We start from the raw sequence: 20,121 nt of genomic DNA on the forward strand, positions 1-20,121 counted from the left end.
TAGTTACAAAATAATTTGTAAGTTGTTTATATAGATATGCAAAAAAATCATAATGGGTGTGTTTGGAAAATATTTATGATCAATTTTTAATTGATTTAATTGAAAATGTAAAATAAAACTTTGAAAATTTTCATTTAAAATCAAAGTTTATTTCCATTGATGTTATGTGTTAAATTATTTTATCTCTAATTACAATTTTAGGTATAACTTTACGATCAAAGTTTGTTGGTTTTTATCAAATATATACGATACTTCTTACTATTTTATTTTCACTTTTTATACAATAATGCCTAAAAGTTAATTTACATTTGTGAAATATCTATAATAAAGTCATAAAATTATCAAAAAAACTCTTTTAAGCTTTTTTTAAACAGTTTAATTAGATTTTAGTTTATTCTAACACCATACATACGTTAAAAAACATTCTTCTTCTTTCAAACTCCAGACGTTTGATCCATCTATTTTACTGTATATGTTTGCAGATATGATCCACAAACTGCATACATTTTGCCTCTGAAAAAATAAACAATACCTAAGTGAATATGTTAAAAAGAGGTTAAGTATTTTTTTTTTGTTTGCTTCAATCATGGATCATCATCAATGTGTGTAAACTGAAGAGTACTCATAAATTGGTGATATTATTTTTCAACTCATTATTTGAAAGTTTAAGGATCGATAACACTAAAAATATAATAATAATGACCATTTATATAAAATTTTTTTACCATCTATATAATTGTTTTTTAACAAAAATGAAATGTTTTTAAGGAAACAATTTGAAATATACTATCATCAATGAAAATAATTGTGCAATTTTTTATTAATTACACCTTGTTTTTTTAAATTTATTTAAAAAGTGATCTTGTGATCATCTACACATAAATTCTGTGATTATATTTATTCATTTCTAAAAGAAAAGAAAGTAAACGGTCAAAATTTAAATCGGCGGAGATAGATCTTGACGTTCGATACAGATACAGACATACAGTAGGTCGTCCGTAGTCTTGTTCATATAAATCCAGTAATTCGATCCTGCATTTAATGAACTGGATCCGCTAAATCAACCAACATTCGATCCCGATTCCCCCCAAAACTTGTTCTTGCTTGATTATCATTGATTTCAATATTCTTATTGTTCAGGAGAGTACAAAGTGTAAGAAATGGATAACAACGGCCCTCCATACCACAAGGAGGGCTCGCCATTGCCAACTACGATATCCAAAACGGAAAAACAACGTTCCAGATCATCATCAAGATCTTCAGTACCTTCAATCTTTTTCGCTTTCTTCTCTTGTCTCGCTTGGCTTTACATCGCCGGCAGGTATCTACTTCTCTATGTGCATTCGTGCTTTATTTAGTATATTTTTTGATATTTTAATTACTATGAATTTGGAAATCTTGCTTACCATGAACTCACAACCTGTAAGTGTTAGATCGAAATCCGACTACATCTGGACTAATAATTTGCAAATCTCACTTACTATGAACTTACATAGTTTCAAAAAAAGTAAAAGTTTTAGGGTTTTTATTTGATGTGATCCTGTCATTTGTACTTCCTATTTTACGACTACTATGCTGATGGAAATTACTCAAATTAGATAATTTCTGGATTCGGTGAATGAATTTTGTGAAATACAATTGAAAAATAGTCATATTCTAATTGTGAACCTAAAAGACGTGCTATATTCAATTGATCTTACTAGGTTATGGCAGGATGCTGAGAACAGAAAGGTGTTGTCTCATCTGCTTATGAAGAATTCAGCAGAGGTTTGCTTTGAATCTAAAATTGTTTAATTGCTTTATATATTATACGCTCCATTACAAATGGATTTCTTCTATTAACTTTTTTGTTGTGTTTGATATCAGAGACCTAAAGTTCTTACAGTTGAAGAGAAGCTCATGGTCCTAGGATGCAAGTAAACTTTTGGGTCTTTCTAGTCTCTCTTCTTTCAAACCATTTCCCTTCTTTTTGTATTATATTTATAATCTCTAGAGTTGCCTCTTGACATGTTATTTCTCTTTCTGTTATGGATATTTGCTCTCAGGGATTTGGAGAGAAGAATTGTGGAATCTGAGATGGAAATATCACTAGCAAAAAGTCAAGGTTTCCTCAAGGATCAACTGAAACAACCTGGTTTCTCTTCCAGCAAAAAACTTCTTGCAGTTATTGGTGTTTATACTGGATTCGGGAGTCGATTAAATAGAAAAGTTTTCAGAGGCTCTTGGATGCCAACAGGTATTAATAATTGAAATATGTTCTACTTATTTGTTTGTTTGCATATCTTTATCACTGGTCTTTTTGTGAGAAGTAAAATAAGAATAATATGCTAAACCAGTTGAGTTCTACAGGTGATTCTTTGAAGAAGCTTGAAGAAAGAGGAATTATCATACGTTTTGTCATTGGTCGGAGGTTTGTTTCTGGCCTTAATTTTGTTTTTTCTTTTAAATTTCTTAAGTAGGAGCAATGACTTATAAAAAACACAGACATACAAAAAGAAACTAGGACCTATACTATTCCACTACCTGATTATATAATAACCACTAAATCAGCTAAAAGCCTATATTTGTCATTTTGGTAACTAACCCAAATTAAGTAACCCTTGAAATTTCAGCCCTAATCGAGGTGACAGCTTGGATCGCAACATTGATGAGGAAAATCGTACAACAAAAGATTTCTTGATTCTTGTAAGTTAGTAGGTTCTATCTTGAAGCTAATCTAGTTTCACAAATGATACTTTAGAACATCATAACTACCACTTGACTAATTACCTAAATACCCTTTCCCTTTCTCCTTGTAAGTTAGTAGATTTGACTTTTGAAATGTTTAATTCTTAGGATAATCATGAGGAAGCAGATGAAGAATCATCAAAGAAAGCAAAGTTCTTCTTTAGCACAGCAGTTCAAAATTGGGATGCAGAGTTTTATATAAAAGTGGATAATAATATCGGCCTTGACCTTGGTAAGAAGGTTACTGTTTACTTTGTATTTTTGATCATATATCTTTATAATGTAATAATGTTTGTCGTATTTATTAATTAGTTTTATTTTCCTTTCTCAGAGGGGTTAATTGAACTTCTTGAGAGTCGCCATGGTCAAGATAGTGTTTATATTGGATGCATGAAATCAGGTGAAGTGGTTTCTGAAGTGTAAGCTAAACACCCTTTTAACAAAGCTCAATGTGTGACATGTATTTGTGCTTATGTATATAATTTATTTATTTATTATTCTTTAAAATTAAGTATATGTTTATCAATTGTCAGGGGAAAGCCATGGTATGAACCAGATTGGTGGAAGTTTGGTGATGAGAAATCGTAAGTTTTTATTGGCCAAATTCATCAACTTTAATATTACAGTTATGTCCATTCATGTTTATGTAAGCTAATGTGACTAAAAGGGTATTTTTGTCCAGGTATTTTCGGCATGCATCTGGGTCACTTTTGATTATATCAAAAAGATTTGCACAGTACATAAACATAAACAGGTAAGTTGTCCTTTGCAAGATGTAAATGTCTAGGTATAAAGACTAAAATACCCTTCATTTGATTCTTGTGTTTCAGTGCATCTTTGAAGACATATGCTCATGAAGACACATCAATAGGTTCATGGATGATGGGCATACAAGCAACATATATAGACGAAAACCGTGTTTGTTGCAGTGGTTCTCAACAAGGTAAGTCATCTCTTTCACATATCTAATTTAATTATTTGATTAATATTTAATATTCAAACATATTTATTGATTAAATATATTTGTTCCCAGATAAGGTGTGTTCGTTGGCTTGATTAGACTCTCAAATCATGGTCAAAGTCAATTGTTTACAGAAACAAATTAGAAATACCATTTGGTCAAAGTCAAATACATGCAGGAAAACGTACACTAGGTATATGAACAAACACAATGGAGTAAGGAGCAACATTAATTGGACTTGAGAAGTTTTGTTTTATCGGATTCAATGAAGGTATAATCCCTGATGAATTTACAATCAATTCCTTCCCATTTAGCAATACTATTTGGCTATGCAAATCTCCATTTTTTGCTGTTAGATGATACTCTTCTCTTATAACCTCATTAACTTTAGGATTTCTTCTCATTTTAGAAAACTTCGTTCTTTTTTGTTCTTTCGGTTCTTTTTTTGTTGTTTGTGTGATTATTTTAATGGTGTTTATAAAAGAAATCCCGACATTTGTTGTTTTAATACCGTCTAGGTTGATCAATAGTAACGTGATCCCCGTCTGTAAAATTTGAGACCATTTTAAGTTAGTAAAGAAAACAAGAGGTAAATTTTGTTTTTTTTTCTTTTTAACCTTTTTAGTGTATTACTTACCGAAGTCTTTGAGCAATGAGCGTATGAACGTATTTTGTTTGTGCCACTAAAATTTGTTGATAGAACATGTCTTCCCATTAGCCGGTGCCAAAGAAGCGCACTGTATAGTGACGAATAATTTTCTATAAAACTCTTAAATCTGTCTGGAAACAAATTTTAAAAATTAAAATTGATAAAAGTACCCATAGTAATCAGGATTTGGGACAAATGTGGTAGTGTTGAGAAGTCCATAGTTTCCTCCTATCAATGTTTGTCGACAATATGTTGTCGTATTATATGTAGAAGCCATTCCAAGTTGATCCAAGTACCTATTTCGATCATGTTAAAAACTCAAAAATAGCAATTAAAAAAAGCTTCATGAGGACGTTTACGTCTTTTGCACAAACGAGGGATGGTGGGACAAACAGTAGCATTATGTCCCTTTTGAGTTTGACATCATTCTACTGTCAGTCCAATGTGCACGCCAAACACATTATAATCTGTTTTGTCGGTTATATACCGTGCAACAAACAAATTGAGTTTTATGAAGAGAACCTACCAAAAGCCAAATACAAAAGCGTTTGTGACAAGGTTACGACCACTATTATACGCACCACCGGCTTCACCTACCCAAGCAACTGTAGAAGTCCTGGATTTCTTCAAAATATTTTGAAGATCTCTAAACGGTTGTGATCCTCCATCAAGATACGATGGGTTGAGTATCTTTTCAACCAAATGAGCGTCGACACCTATTTATAACATATTTAAACGGATCTGACATGAATATATTTCGATTATTTATGTTTTTTTATAGTTTTTACCTGGACCAAGATTATAAATGTGTTGAGTGATCACTTGGAGGGAACCCGAGGCTTCTGTTACATACACATTGAACCAATTTGCATCAAAGAATCCTCCGGGGCCAAGAACTATCGGTTTTTCTTGAGATCCATTGTATATCTTTTGCACTAAATTTTGAAGGGAAATTGTATCCGATGCATATTGTTTTGCTGCAACACTTGTTCCAATCCCCCTTCCACTCAGTTCATTTCCTGATCATTTTCATTCAGTTATGATCATGTTATATGATATACATCTATTCTTATGAGATTTGAGTATTATTATTGTTGATAGAATTTGATTTGGTTGTTAAAATATAAGTCATGAAGCAACAACCTACCAAGTTCCCAACCATAAATAACATAGCCATTATTCACAGTGTATCTTATAAGAGCTTCTGCATTGCTCAAGTCCCATGATCCAAACGTCGTACCATCATAGCCGATTTGTCGGCCTGTTAGAGCATTTAAACCGAACACAACCTTTGCCCTACAAAATTTCAAGAAAAGTAAAATTGAAACTCATGGTTTATAAAGTATAGTTATCATATTGATTTGATCAATTTATCTTTGCATAAATTATTACATTAACATCTAAAAAAATAGAGTTCTAGATTAGAAAATAACACTATAAAGTAGAAACTCATAGTTTAAACATTTAAAAAAAATGAAAAGTTACCCAGAATTTTTAAAGAAAATGTTGAGTTGATCCCATCTTGACATGGTCAAGCAACCATTGGTGAAGCCAAACATCAGACTAGTGTTTTTGGTGAAGTTGTCACATGGTCCCTGATCTCCAGTCCTTTGGTACATCACCTTGTCTTGCAAAGTCCCACCCAATCTAACTTTCAAAGGAGAAAAGGCTGCATACCACACATTCACACTCAAACTAAGATACTTTCAATTTTAAGTTTTTAACTCATGTATAAGTAACCTAGCTGCTCAATCTAAAGATTATGGGTTGAATAACCGGTTACACTGCCAATATAAGAGAGAGAAATCATTATCTAGGTTTTATTGAGATTTCTTGTACGCACCTTTGATTGCATTAAACAAGATTTGGTTGTTTAGGTCCTGTTGAGAAGATAAAACAATTAAACAATGGCTTATATGAAGATATAAGAAATAAGTACAAAAAAGTTTGCAATAATGTATTTCGTTCATATCCAGGTGTCACAAAGCCAATTAACGACCAATTTATCCCGTTTAGGTTATGTTTATTAAAGGGGGCATGATTTTTAGTGATAAAGATGATGAGGGATTCATATCTTTTCCACACACAAGAGAATGATAACAAGTTGGTTTCCCACATTTTTACAATTGTTGTTTTGTTGTCATCAGTTTTGAAGTCACCCATTGTCCCATCTTTTTTACAATTTTTGTCTTCTTGACATCTGTCCAAGTTTTAGTCTAGACTAGAATTAGGACTTGTGAGTCTACACTAGAACTAGAACTTGAAGTCATTATCCTATCATTTTGCAGTTTTTGTCTTATTGACATCAGTTTGAATTCTAATCTAGACTATAATTGGGACTTGTGAGTCTAAATTAGAACTAGGACTCGTGTGAACTAACAAAAATTGTAGTATACATCACTCACCAGATTGAGAAGAGAAGCATTTCCCCAGCTACAACTTCCATAATCACATTTTTCTTGTGGCCACCAATCTAAAGTTGCACATATGAAGTCTTCATCAATGAAACCGATGGAAGTCATCCCGTTTATGTTTACACTCCCCTCGACAACACTTGAAGTCTCAACACTTGATGAAAGTGAAACAACCATTTTAGAGCTAAAACAAACCACGGTTAACAAAAGTAACAACATATGTAAAATAAGCAATACACTCATCTTAACATAACAACTCTTTAATCTAGTAAAAAATGTTATTAAGTTGAGAAAAAAACAAAACAACCGAATGAATATAGGAACAACAAACTAAAACCACCAATTAATGCATTATAACATTTTGGCTTGATTTTAATGTTGCAATGATAGTGTGTGGGTGTGGGTGTGTATTTTATGAGATTTGGTGGTGTACATGTTGAAAAACAACCACAATTTCTAAGTCAACCGTTGCATGTTGGGTGTCTCTTTCCTGTACATTGATTTGCATACAATATACTAAAATTGTTTGTTAACTGGAGCAATACTTGTGATTTTTTTGCTTTTGAAAATAATGATCATAGAATAATTTTATGAGGATGAATCGATGATTGTATTATTTCAAAAACTATATGATTAGAATTATATGATAATTTTTTTAGAACAATATAGGATATGTATGAAGTAAATGACATTCCGAACAACTTTTGATCCTTTCTACGTATTCCAACATATTTGACAAACGTGTCTAATAAGGAGTTACTAACAAAGATGTCTTGGGTTCTATCTCAATCATATACTAACCCGCCATTCTAGGAAAAAAAACTTAAAACTACATTTGAAAAATCTCAAGGATGTTAACACCTAAAACTTATTTAGCATTTATAATATATATATATATATATATATATATATATATATATATATATATATATATATATATATATATATATATATATATATATATATATATATATATATATCAAAACTACTTGAAGTTGAATACAATTAGTTGTGATTCCAATCTGTTAAAGATAAGGTCAATGATTGATGAGGTTTTAATCGGTGAGAAGGACCCAAGAATAGTAGGTTACCAAACTATTTTTAAAGAATACAAGTAGCAAAATAATTATTTATCATCATGTTATATAAGGAATATTTGATATTTTTATACTAGTTTTAGAAATAGGTTGTATTTAAATCCCATGATCAAGATGAAATGTACGGACAATCGGTTTAATAGTAATGGGTCATTACTTATTAGTGACATGTAATTGTTAGAAGTATGTAAAATATACTTTATACTTTATATAATGATATTTTGATAAAATTTTACTTATTACTCAAATGATGTTACGGTTTAACATGACCATATAAATAATAACTAGATGTAAAATATTTAGTCCAAAAAATTAAAAATTAAAAATAAATGAAAGTTTTTGACGATCAATTCGCTTTAATTTTTAGTGTAGTTAGCATAAGAGCATGATGCATTCGCAGTCAAATTTGGTAGGTGAGCTCTTAAACCCATTGGTCCTAGATCAAACATACACTTTTGGGCTAATCACAAAACTAGAATAAAAAGGCATATCATCGTGTTGTTTATGTAGACGAGTTTCATACAGTGGTTGGAGGGCATGTAGAAATTATTATTTTCTCATTGACGTGGGGTTATATTTGTTTTTAATTTTGTTTATTTAATAAATGTGTTGTCTCATTATGAATAGTTGTAAAAAAGGGTGTACTTGAGTGTAATTGAATTTATTGGTCCTGAGTTTAAGTTTAATGGTGTTATGCATTATTTGTGATTTGACGATACAGATGTCATAATACTGCAGAGGAGGTTGTTGTATATGGTCATAAAAGCATCGTTTATTGGAGTTTTGGGTAAAGCATTGCAAGAAGGTTTTATAAATTAATTATGAGTTTATGTTTATAAGTTAAATATAAGAAAAGTTGCAAGTTAGGAAAACAACTTTTTTTTTATATGATGGTTATCTATTATGATAGGTAGAACTTTTACTATTTAGGGGGTGTTTGGATAAATAATTTTTAGCTTATTAGCTTATTGCGGTAGGAATAAACACTTTTTTAAAATGTGTTTGGATTAGTTTATTGCGGTGGGAATAAGCAATAACCAATAAGCATTTTAAGTGATTGGCAAACAAAACAACTTATATGAATAAAATGATCAATAAGCAATAAACATTCCTCCCCCCTGCTTATTAAAATCAGCTTATTTAGTTTATTCCTACCGTAATAAACTGATTTTTAAAGACTCATATCCAAACACTTAAATTTGCTTATTGCGGTGAGATTAAACAATAAGCAATAAGCAACCTATTTTTTTCCCTATCCAAACACCCCTTAGGATGTCTTTTTGTGGTAGTATTAGTACGTATGTTGGATAAGGGTCTTATTAGGGATCGCGATGATGTGATTATATTGTATTTTTGATAAATAAGAGAAAGAACCTTGTGATTGGTTTATTTAAGGGTAAATATTTTTTTGTACCCATTCATAGAAGTAGTTGGGCCCTATTAGACGTTGAATTTAAATCTTTGTTTTTCTCGTGGGCCTTACTGGAATGAACTGTGGTTTTAACATTCGTTATGTCCACAGGTGATTATTTTTTATGGATAAATATTTTTGAACTTATTTGTGGAAGCAACTGGCCCTATCTAACGTGGATTTTAATTGTTTGATTTTTCTTGTAAGCCTTATTGAAAGGAAGTGTGGTTTTAATATTCAATATGTATGCATGTCGTTTTTTTTTTTACTTTATTTTGGTCTGATCTGCGGTAATTTTTCTGTCAAAGATGAGGCCTGACTTTATGATCGAAGTAACAAATGAACCTTATATAGGTATGAATTATTATCTCAAAATTTTTTTGGGAGGACTAAAAATTCAATGATGAATAGAAATATGTTTTTTACTTACTTTCTGTTATTCTAAAAGGGAACAATTTATGTAATATAAGTTGTATGAAATGTGAGCATGAACCTACTAAAATGTCATTTTTTTAGTCACTGTTAACTTCCATAACATAATGTATAGAGCCGGAGGATTTACTTGTTATAGTTCGGATACATGGATATTTGATATAAAAAAGCTATTAGAGTTTTGAAGTCATAGTAAGTATTAAGAAAGACAAAAGGTGACATAAAGGAGCAACTTATTAATATGTTGCTCTTGTTATGGATGACATTGACATTTTGGTTGCGGCATCGACTCTTCTGCATCTATAATTCAAGAAAAAAAGAATTAGTTGTTTTGTGGATGTACGTGTAATGTGAGTAATGTGGTTTACATGTCTCATTAAATGTTAAAGCCCTTCTAACTTTGGAAGGTTCAGGTTTCGATGATGATGTGCTTGTCTTGTCCACTAGGTCCAAGGGTAATGAAATATCTGTGGGGTGTTGTCAGAGTCGGAGGTTGTTGAACCACATCATCTTCGACGTCAGTTATCATGAAGCGAATGTTGTTATGCGTGGATGTTTTCGTCATACACACTGTCATTCTGATTGGTAAACCTTTACTTTTCTCATATAGCAATGACAATGTTTTCTAATGATCAGGATCATCTTCTGTTATCAATTCATCCGATTGTACTCCTAATAGCTTTCGTGCAGCATCGTCGGATAGTATGACATTCATAGAGTCGGTCTGGTAAGCTATTGTTGCCACAAGTTTGAATATATAGATATGAATAATTTTAGGTTGTATAAAATTTATAATCATAATAATTGTGTTATGCAGATACAATAACTTACATTGAACTTGGAGATTTAAGTATTCCATCTGATGGATAAAACCAATTATTTCCTTGTTTGAAAGTTGGTGTTTGCAATCAGGACAGATTACCTGTACCAATTGTCCATAAACGTGAAGTCCATCACATATGTGTTCACAGTGAATGTCTTTTCCTACAACATGTTATTTGTGTTATGTTGGTTGCTTAGACGGTGATTGCATGATGTGTTAAATAAATCCGATAAATGAAGGTTTGAGTAGGTAGTGTTAGAATGGGACCATACCAGAAGTTCAGAATGGGTTTTTCAATTCATGTCGTGCAATGATATAGTTGGTCCAAATATGGTTTTTGAAATTGGATTTGTTCTGTGTCTATAAGCAAGTTATTCATTTGAACTAATGCAAATAACGTTCTTATGTATTAACTTTTATGTATCAGCTTTCGATAAGTGTGGTTGTCCTTCTGATAGGTGGATTGATGTACACATGACTCGCACTTGTTGTTCCTTGTCTCGATGTACCTTTGTCTCAGTGTACCTGAAAATAAGATTATTGTAATTGTTTTAGATTTTATTTCTCTACTTATAATTGTTTTGAGTGTCTATGCATGAAGGTGTTTTTGTGGGGTCGTACCGGGAACATGTGTAACGCATTTGTTAGAGCAAGCACATCTAGACTGGTGCATTTTCAATGGCAGAACGATTGAACCTTTCAGGTACCTGAAAATAAGATTATTGTAATCATCATGTTCCAACCATAGTACTAAACGTTGATATGTGCGTTGAAAATACTACATAAGCGCATATTGTATAGAACAACGTACCGATTGTCAATTTCAATTCCATTTTGAAAGTGTATGCAAAGCTATAAGACTTCTTTTGTAATGTGCACATCCTTTCTTGTCAAACACCGTTGAATCATGGAACGCCTTTGGGTAAAAAATTTGCACCTATCGTCTTTTATGCATGGAGCTTTAACATTAATCAAATCGCACGGTCCATGAATCATGCAAGAAGTAATAGTATGGTACAAAAGTGGTTCAGAAATTGGGTTTGACATCTCTTCGGTGATGAATCTGTCGATGGAAGCAGCATCATGTATTTTGTATGAATCGGCTACCCATAAAAGCGTGTGACAGCGAGACAAACCATGCTTTTGGAATTCGATCGTACATAAATATGAAGAAATACAAAAAGTAATGCTTGACTCGTTGAAAATATATGTAGCAGACACTATAACAGTAAAAATATGATTATAGTCAAAGGTACTTACAGGCTATAACGTCCCCAAAAGTTTTGTCCTCCTTTAGAAATGTAATCAACGCTTTCACCTTAACATGAAAAATGTGAGATATGATTTTCATCCCTACTGTGTGTGTCAGTTTGATTGTGACAGGCCACGTACTGTCTAATTTCAGGTCGGTTGACATTGCATGTGAAAGTTATAAAGTATTGTGGATTCTCATGCTCTCTGCAGATGGATAACACGTCTTGATAATGGCTATACATGAAACAGGGCCCACCAACAAAGAAGGGTGGTAAGAGAACTCGTTTCCCAAAAGAACAACTTTCGTTGTCCCATCTGGAAAGTGCATCATAAATCCCACTGATGTATTATGACCTGAGGTGATCCTGGTTCTTTTGGAAACAATAAAGATGTCCCTATTCAATATAGGTATAAGCATCAACAATATATTGTTGAAATAGCCTACATGAGTTTAATATGAGGGATTGGACACCATTACACACGTGGATCTGATAACTATGATACATATTTACCGTGAGATTTTTGGCCTTGGAGCCAGTTTCATTATAAATGTCCTTGATCAAGGAAATAACAAGGTAAACAAGATCAATACAAATAACAACTATGTTGACATGATGACAAAGTCGGTTTCAATATCTAAATTTGAACTTTGTTTATGTTTGGTTTGCATTCAAGTTTAGTCCAAAGTGACTTTTGAAGCTACTAGTATTTTCAATTTTATGAAGGTTTGAACTCTTTACCATTGAAGACGAAATTCTTCTAAAAAGGGAAAGTTTGTTGCATAGTGTGAGCCAAGATTTACTATTCTTTAGGATAGTTTTTTGTTAGTATGTTAGCATTTAGAGTTTAGGCCCGAAGCGTATAGGATTTAAGTAGGCTAATGCCCCTTATGTATCCATTTTTATATGTGGTTTAACCCTCTCAATCAATAAAGCAACTCATCATGTTTACATGGTATCAGAGTTAAACACTCTCAATCCTCTCTTATTCTGACCAACCCATAGTTGGAACCCTAGACAACACAGACACTACCGGTGCCGAAGCTCTTATATACTATCTTCCATTTTAAACTATCATCCTCCTTCTTTTCTTTCCAATGAGACTATCTTGTTGTCACCATCGCTGCCTCATCTCCTAGCTCTATCTCTCTCCTTCTCTAGCGAGCCACCATTGTCTCTGGTTAGCCCGTGTCACATATTTTTCTATCAGATCTAATCATCGCCACATCCAAAATCTAGTCGTCGTTGCTGACTCATATTCTTGATCTCCATCGAACTTCTTATCTTCATCTATGTGTTTTGTTTATTTTTTTATTTTTTTTTGATCTGGTTTAAACGTCCCCGATAAAACTGCACCAGGGGGGGGGGGGGGTTGGAGCGCTTAGGGTTTAAGTAGACCAGGGCCCTTATGTATCCTTTTTTTATGAGTCAATCAAACAACTCATAATATTTTTCAATCCTAAGTGTTTTGGGTTTAAACCATAAATACTAGCATACTAACATTTTTCCTTTTAATCATATGTTTTAGAGGTTATTTGAGTTTTTTGGGATCCATGTTACTGACTTATAAATAAAACCTTCTAACCATTAATTTTTAATTATTCAAAATCATCTCCGATCTTAACATCGAATTTGTCATAACCATGTAATACCTTATTCAGAGTAGATGCTTGTGGTTTTTCCACGCAAGGGTTTCCACCCAATATCTATGTTCTTGGCGTTGGTGTTTTTATTGCTTAACATCACTTTTATAACAACCAACTATATATCCACACAGACTTCTAGCTTTGTTGAAGCTACAAAACTCAATTTCAAAAATAATAACACGAAAAAAGAGTATCGAGTGGAAATCTTTCTTTTGCAACATGATCATCCTTGAGGCATGTTGGCATTGTTGGCATTAGTGGAAGGTGAGTCGCCAGTGGGAGTCCACAAGATGAAGGTGTCGTTGATTGGGGTTAAAAAGGTCATTTTTTAACTCATTTTTATTAAAAATTCAAAAGTAAAATAGTTATTTTATATAATTTTGATGGGCTTTCGCCTTTCACTTAAATCATTTCAAATGACCGATTTTCAGAATGTGTAGCATATGTTTGCATTTTCTTTATACAAATTGAATAAATTAATTTTAATTTTTAAATTCACGTGGTAATTACATGATGAACATACAATTTATACAATGTGAAAGTATTGAAGAGTGGTGATTACTGATTGCATATATAATTTACCGAGCGCCCACTCGGTGTCCAGCCCAGATCGCTAGGAATCTGACAGATAGAAGAAGAGAGGGCGCGGTTGAGCGGTGCTCTCTCCCAGCGAAGATCAGGTAACGAAATTCTGTCTTCCGATTCTTTCTTCATCATCAGTCGATGCTTTCGATGCCTTTAAACGCATGTCTTATTTTGTCTAGCATTTTAGGGTTTTAGAATCGGACGACTTTATTGGCTTTCTTATTTGCATTAACTACGAGTTTGAAAGTTTACTTCCTGCGATTTCCTTCTCTTAGTTTGTCCGTCAATTTAATCATGCAAAAGTTTTTTTTGCGTATCAAGATTCACGACTGGAATTTTGATGTTTTTGTAACGTGTAATTTGAGTTCAGACTTGTTTTTATCGGCTGGTTGATATACAAATTTAATTGATTGAGACATTGAGTGTGTGCCCTCTTCAAGTTTCCATGTTGATGAAAAAACCCTGCAATAATCGGCAGTTATAAATTGTATGACATTTTATTGATTCGTAACAGGGGTAGAGGAATGCTCGACTCTCAACAATATAGTGTTTTATTTTTATTTTTTTCATTTGCATATAGGAGATAGTCGGTGGTATTGTGTATGCAAATTGAACACGAATTAGTCTCCTTTGGCCAATGTAACATAAATATGCAATCTTTTGAAGAGTAGTAGATTATTCTGCATCTGGAATTTATTGTGTGGCTGGTTGCTGATGAACTCGACAGAGAATACTTAAAGAGTATTGATGTACATGTCAATTGATATGTTGGATGAATTGTGCAGATATTTGCCAATTGGTTAGCTGGATGAATTGTACATATATATTTTCCAATTGATTAGTTGCATAATTATGCTCAACTTTAATATTCATGTACTTCTGAATCATTACTGCCTCTTTATGTCAGATTTAGGCTATGTAATCTAAAGTAAAATCTGAAACCATTTGTAATTCTTGAATTCATGCATGTCATGCTTTACAGGCCTTGAGGGGGACATTGAGACTATGGCAAGCAATCATGGTGGCAAGGATGTTATGGATTCTGGGAGCAGTGAGGGCAACACTTCTGAAGCCACTGTTGAAATAAAGATAAAGACTTTGGATTCTCAAACATACACTCTACGAGTAGACAAACGTGTAAACACTATTCTCTTTCTTTGTTTTTGTTCCTTCAAAGTTGCTGCCTTGTTTCTGTTTTCTTACTTTGTATATGTTGTTATAGGTACCTGTTCCTGCACTAAAGGAGCAGATTGCTTCTGTTACTGGTGTATTATCTGAACAGCAACGTTTAATCTGTCGTGGAAAAGTTCTGAAAGATGATCAACTCCTTTCAGCTTATCGTATCCTTTTCCATATCTTACATTTTTTTGTTTGCTTGAAAGGGTTTTCTTCTAGTTTCATTATTGAATATTGATGGATGCTGAAGCTCCTTAATGAGTATGAATCATAGATGTGGAAGATGGTCATACATTGCACCTGGTTGCTAGGCAGCCGATTAACCCATCTTTAGCAAGCTTTTCTGATCATACAGGTTTGCTGAGTTCTATATCTTTCTTATCTTTCTATTGAAGTTCAGTTTGCATGAGAGGATACTCTGTTTTGTTTGCACAAATTTTACCTTAGATCATATCCCTATTCCCTCGTAAACTAGGTGAAGGTCTAATTCCTGAACCATGAATCTAGTATCAGGTACATGCCTTCTATGCTCATATGCTGCTTTCTCTTTCTATAGTGCTATGAAGCCCTAGTGCGTGACTATTGAAATTGGCAAGAGTGCTTTTCCGGGAACGAGTAGTGAGTACTTTTGTAAATAATCTATATTGGTCAAAATTTGGTGATGCCTAGTGGTGATCTATCAGAAAAGCTAAAGAATTTGTGTTCTTTTTGTTATTGTTATTGTTAGAAGATTGGATTATGAATACTTTCAACAAATGAGTCACTATCAACAAAATGGACCACTTCTGCAAAATCTGTTGGAGCGATCTACAATTTCTACCCAACAAGATTGCAATCCAACTATCCAAGTATCCAACTGTGTGTTTTTCTTTCAAACCCAAAGTAATCACAGGATTTATAAAGCTCTTTATACAGCCTTAAATAAATCACCCAACTCTGTTACACTTCCTAGTAGTGTTAAGGGCAGGAAATAAGTAGAAGTACAGTAGCTGTAATAAAGAATTAATGAGGGGTATTTTGGTCATTCTCATAGTTAGGTCGGTTTAAGTAAGTATCAATAGGAGTTTGTTAGTGAGTTGGTATCTTTGAACAATCAGCGAGTATTCACTTTGGGAGAGACCTTGACTCTCAAAATCTTCTGATCTTGCTTTTTGATTCTTTCACAGCAATTAGTCTATCAATTCTTGCAATTCAACCCTAGTCTATACCACATTCTACTTTATGCTTATAAAATGCAATCCCATGATCTCATAACATTTTATTTTGAAACCCTGAATTTGTGTTTTAGGCTTCCGATATTACTTCACCGACATATTTCTGTATATCTTTCATACAAATATTTCTCAAAATACGTTATAAAGGTTATTTTTTGCACTTGAGCCAATGTTTATCACCATAAATAATCTGGTTTTAACATCCAAATAACCCAACATAAATTAAATCCTTAAAATAAGTTTCTACACATTTAATATATGGATACTAGTCATTTGTTGCATCAAAATACCACCGAAACCCCTTAAATATCAATAGTAATAGTTTAACACATAATTGAGATTAATGGGTTGAATTTTACACTAGGGAGTTGAGGCTTGGGAATAGAAGTTGGGAATGAGTTATCAAAGAGAAAATCTCTTCTTACTTATCACCACTTTATTAGCGGAGCACTAAAAAATAAGTAACAATAACAAATTAGTTATGGATATTTTAATACCTATTTTTCCAACAGTGTTGAAACATGAGAAAATTCTGTATATGATGAAAAGCTGTGAGCTTGATAGTTTGTTGATGATCATTCTTTTTGTGAGGTTACATCTTTTGTGCTTCTACATGCATCATCTGGTTAAATGAAGATCAGCCCTTATCGATTGCTCTAAATATTTCCATATTCAAACACATCTCATTTAGATAGGAAGAAAAAAGTAGTAGTACATTCTAATTGTTCAGCAACTTTTTATGGCAAAAGATGTCATGCTATTGTCAACTAGGTGTCTGACACGGCCATATGTAAAAAAGCTAATTGGTGTTAAGATTGCCTTCCAGATATGATCTTGATCCCAGTGTGCTCTCTGTATTTGCAGCTAGTGATCCAGCATCAAATAGCAGGCATTCAATGGGCAACCAACATCAACATGGGCATGGGCCTAGTGTAGTGGTGGGAACATTCAACATATCTGATCAAGGTGATGGTGGAATTCCAGATTTTAGTCGGGTAAGACACTAAAGACTATAACAAAGTATAAATCATTATAATAAACAATGGCTTAGGCTTAACTGCTGAAGTAATTCTTTCATGGTAGATTGTTTCTGCTGTTCTTGGTTCCTTTGGAATAGCCAATGCCGGAAGTGGTGGTGAAGCAGTAGATCTGCAAGTAAGTGTTCACCCACCTTTGTAATTTTTAATCCTATAGTAAGATTATACTTAGTTTTTTTGTTTTTTTATTCAACATTAATGAATAATATTATTTTGTGCAACTCCAACTCCAACTCCAACAGCAACACATCTCTGAAAGGCTTTCACGGATACCTGGTCTTAACGAAATAAGAAGTTCCAACGGACAGCAACCACCTGAAGATGGTTCTGGAAGGGGTGCCGCTACCTTCACACTTCCAAGTGATGTTTCCATGGAATCTCTGCAGCTCCCTGTAAGTAGAAAGAATACTTTTGATTTTATGCTTTTGTGAAATAATTGATTACAACATACATATGTTTACATGAGTGAGACAGGTTATTCCTGATTCTTTGAGTACACTGTCCCAGTATCTAAGGCGTTTGAGGCAAGAATTTAGCGACAATGGTGGGTGTGTTTTGTCTATTGGGATGAAGTGAATCTCTAAGAGGCAATTGATTTGATTTGATTCTGAATTTTGATTATTTGGTGTTGGCAGTTAGACTCCAGGGGAACAATAATAGAGGAGAGTCAAATGGTACAAGGACACCACCACATGTAGGTGTAGGTGTAGGTGTTGGTCAGGGAGGGTTACCAACACCAGCAGCCCTGGGAGAAGTGACACAGTCTGCAAGACAGTTGCTGATTGAAGAAGCTGGAGAATGCTTGATGGTATCTTACTTATTCTTATCTACTAAACTAAACTTTCTAAATTTTTACTCTATCTAGATTCTAGGTTATGTTGATGTTTTGTGGTTGCAGCAATTGACAAGACAATTAGGGGATCAGAACAATGTAAGTGATCCTGTGACACGGTTAAGGATGCAGTCAAATGCTTTGAGGTCAGGTGCTCTGTTGCAGAATTTGGGTGCTTTTCTGCTGGAGCTTGGGCGAACAACCATGACACTGCGTTTGGGACACTCACCTGTGTGTTTTTAAACTTTGTTTTTTACATTTTATATTGTTATATAATTTTGTTTTTTAATAAAATGTTTGTTATAGAGTGATGCAGTGGTGAATGCTGGACCTGCTGTTTTCATATCAACATCTGGACCAAATCCAATAATGGTGCAGCCTCTTCCTTTTCAACCTGGCACCAGTTTTGGAACAACCACACATCCACCTCCACCTCCACCTGTGGTTGTGACAGGGTCAGCCTCTGGCACTAGTAGTTTTGGTTCTGCTTTACGTCCGAGGAATATTGATATCAGAATACGTACAGGTATGTATTACTATTCTCATATTCTGATTTTAATCCATTTACTTCTTATATGCCCTTTTGTTTAGGTTCAGTGATGAGGGAAACAAATGGTGGTGGAGCTGATGGTGGAGTTACAAATCAGGAAAATGGCCTTAGGCAAAGCAGGGGATCGGAGGTGCGGGTAGTCCCCATTAGGATTTCAGTGCCACCTTCTGAATCTTCCCGAAGCTCTATGGGTGTGCTATTACCAGTGCTAGCAAGAGCTCAAAATGTTGTTGATTCTGGAAATGGCAACAATGGTTATGGTGGTGAAAACATAGATTCTACTACTACTACTACAGAGGTTCCCAGTGGACTTGATCAACTGTTGAGAAATTTGTTTCCTGGTGAACACCACAACCATGGTGTTGGTAACAGCTTCATCTTTCAGGGTCAGGGTCAGGGTGAGGGCGGTGCCAATGTTGTTGAATCTGTTCAGACAGCCCAGGAAGAAGCAGCATCAGCATCAACAGTGGCCACTGATGAAGGAACTTTTTTGTCCAATTTGTTGCACCAGATTATGCCTATTGTCTCTCAGCATTTAAATAATGCTATGGAAGATACAGCTGCACAACCTTCTTCAACTGTAACTGCTTTGTTTTGCTTTGCTTTTTGGACTGAATGTGAGTGAGTGAGTAAATGACCATTTTACCCTTTTAGGTTGAGGAGAACCAAGATAGAGGAGGTGCATCTTCACGGCAATCGGATGATCCTCCATCCTCAAAAAGGCAAAAGGTAGGTACTCTCTCATCTTTTTTGACTTAAATAATAGGTATTTACTATTCATGAATCATCATGACATATATGATGTGTTGGAAATTGATGCAGACAGAGTAATAAGGTGAAGCATGAGAGAAGATATAAAAATGGGAGAGAGATATCAAGTGAAGTGATCTGAAGCCGGTTTGGGTTTTAGATAGATGCAGCTCATACGCATGCATGCAGCAGCCATGGATGAGAATCCAAGTACAATGCATATAAATATATATATGTGCTTCTTTTTATTTTCATCATCATTAATCTTTTTGTTTGTCTGCTTTTTCTAAACAAATTGCATAGCAAAACGTTGTTGAGTTTGAATATCGCCTATTCCTTCTTATAGTATATGTTCAAACAAATTTTATTCTACTAGGCTTCCTGGTAACAACATTTTGAAACCAATTCCAAACTTTTATCTTTTTTTTTTTTTTTATTAGTAATAGGTGGCATATTTCTGTTAAGCCCCAACTAATCCTAAAGTGCTTTTAATTGATTTGCTTTATTAGAGTTTGTGTCATCTTTTTGGCTTTAGGGGTAGTATGGTCTTTTTAGGAGTTATGG

General features: G+C 33.7%; 3 protein-coding genes across 6 annotated transcripts; 2 read left to right on the forward strand and 1 right to left on the reverse strand.

Moving 5' to 3' along the window:
* The first annotated feature begins 900 nt into the window (after window positions 1–900).
* On the forward strand, window positions 901–4,291 carry LOC111909926 (hydroxyproline O-galactosyltransferase HPGT3). 3 transcript variants are annotated; one of them, XM_023905704.3, is made up of 13 exons: window positions 901–987; window positions 1,141–1,321; window positions 1,704–1,767; window positions 1,867–1,916; window positions 2,046–2,236; window positions 2,350–2,410; window positions 2,613–2,685; window positions 2,836–2,959; window positions 3,059–3,146; window positions 3,261–3,311; window positions 3,410–3,481; window positions 3,558–3,670; window positions 3,761–4,291. In XM_023905704.3, exons 2-13 carry the CDS (start codon window positions 1,161–1,163, stop codon window positions 3,781–3,783), a joined length of 1,071 nt encoding a protein of 356 aa, XP_023761472.1. In that variant the 5' UTR covers window positions 901–987; window positions 1,141–1,160; the 3' UTR covers window positions 3,784–4,291. The 3 variants fall into 3 exon arrangements, with proteins under 3 accessions (XP_023761472.1, XP_023761473.1, XP_023761474.1); XM_023905705.3 differs by having other exon boundaries at window positions 944–991; XM_023905706.3 differs by lacking the exons at window positions 901–987; window positions 3,761–4,291 and having other exon boundaries at window positions 998–1,321; window positions 3,059–3,127.
* On the reverse strand, window positions 3,853–7,150 carry LOC111909925 (heparanase-like protein 3). Its single transcript, XM_042900832.2, has 9 exons — window positions 6,743–7,150; window positions 6,181–6,217; window positions 5,823–6,006; window positions 5,485–5,633; window positions 5,126–5,356; window positions 4,864–5,053; window positions 4,508–4,633; window positions 4,326–4,425; window positions 3,853–4,233 (listed from the first exon to the last, which is right to left on the reverse strand). The coding sequence occupies exons 1-9, from the start codon at window positions 6,992–6,994 to the stop codon at window positions 3,853–3,855; spliced, it is 1,650 nt and encodes a 549-aa protein (XP_042756766.1). The 5' UTR covers window positions 6,995–7,150.
* Window positions 7,151–13,934: 6,784 nt separating this feature from the next.
* Window positions 13,935–19,962, forward strand: LOC111909927 (ubiquitin-like domain-containing protein CIP73). Of its 2 annotated transcripts, none has more exons than XM_023905707.3 (14): window positions 13,935–14,093; window positions 14,981–15,135; window positions 15,221–15,338; window positions 15,449–15,529; window positions 17,253–17,383; window positions 17,472–17,543; window positions 17,668–17,817; window positions 17,900–17,969; window positions 18,061–18,233; window positions 18,324–18,488; window positions 18,564–18,783; window positions 18,849–19,387; window positions 19,462–19,536; window positions 19,630–19,962. In XM_023905707.3, the coding sequence occupies exons 2-14, from the start codon at window positions 15,004–15,006 to the stop codon at window positions 19,636–19,638; spliced, it is 1,935 nt and encodes a 644-aa protein (XP_023761475.1). In that variant the 5' UTR covers window positions 13,935–14,093; window positions 14,981–15,003; the 3' UTR covers window positions 19,639–19,962. The 2 variants fall into 2 exon arrangements, with proteins under 2 accessions (XP_023761475.1, XP_023761476.1); XM_023905708.3 differs by having other exon boundaries at window positions 18,855–19,387.
* Window positions 19,963–20,121: the final 159 nt, after the last annotated feature.

Source organism: Lactuca sativa, chromosome 1, assembly GCF_002870075.4.
Source record: "Lactuca sativa cultivar Salinas chromosome 1, Lsat_Salinas_v11, whole genome shotgun sequence".
In the NCBI taxonomy this organism is placed as follows: Eukaryota; Viridiplantae; Streptophyta; class Magnoliopsida; order Asterales; family Asteraceae; genus Lactuca; species Lactuca sativa.

Excerpts from the sequence above, each read along its gene's own strand:
- LOC111909927 (XM_023905707.3), top strand. The coding sequence starts at position 15,004 with ATGGCAAGCAATCATGGTGGCAAGGATGTTATGGATTCTGGGAGCAGT. Across the intron at positions 17,970-18,060 it reads GCAAGAATTTAGCGACAATG|TTAGACTCCAGGGGAACAAT; the intron begins GTGGGTGTGTTT and ends TGGTGTTGGCAG. Across the intron at positions 18,234-18,323 it reads AAGCTGGAGAATGCTTGATG|CAATTGACAAGACAATTAGG; the intron begins GTATCTTACTTA and ends TTGTGGTTGCAG.
- LOC111909925 (XM_042900832.2), bottom strand. The coding sequence starts at position 6,994 with ATGAGTGTATTGCTTATTTTACATATGTTGTTACTTTTGTTAACCGTG. Across the intron at positions 6,007-6,180 it reads CTTGTTTAATGCAATCAAAG|CCTTTTCTCCTTTGAAAGTT; the intron begins GTGCGTACAAGA and ends TGTGGTATGCAG. Across the intron at positions 4,634-4,863 it reads GCTTTTGTATTTGGCTTTTG|GTACTTGGATCAACTTGGAA; the intron begins GTAGGTTCTCTT and ends TGATCGAAATAG.
- LOC111909926 (XM_023905704.3), top strand. The coding sequence starts at position 1,161 with ATGGATAACAACGGCCCTCCATACCACAAGGAGGGCTCGCCATTGCCA. Across the intron at positions 2,960-3,058 it reads TAATATCGGCCTTGACCTTG|AGGGGTTAATTGAACTTCTT; the intron begins GTAAGAAGGTTA and ends TTCCTTTCTCAG. Across the intron at positions 3,147-3,260 it reads GGTGAAGTGGTTTCTGAAGT|GGGAAAGCCATGGTATGAAC; the intron begins GTAAGCTAAACA and ends ATCAATTGTCAG.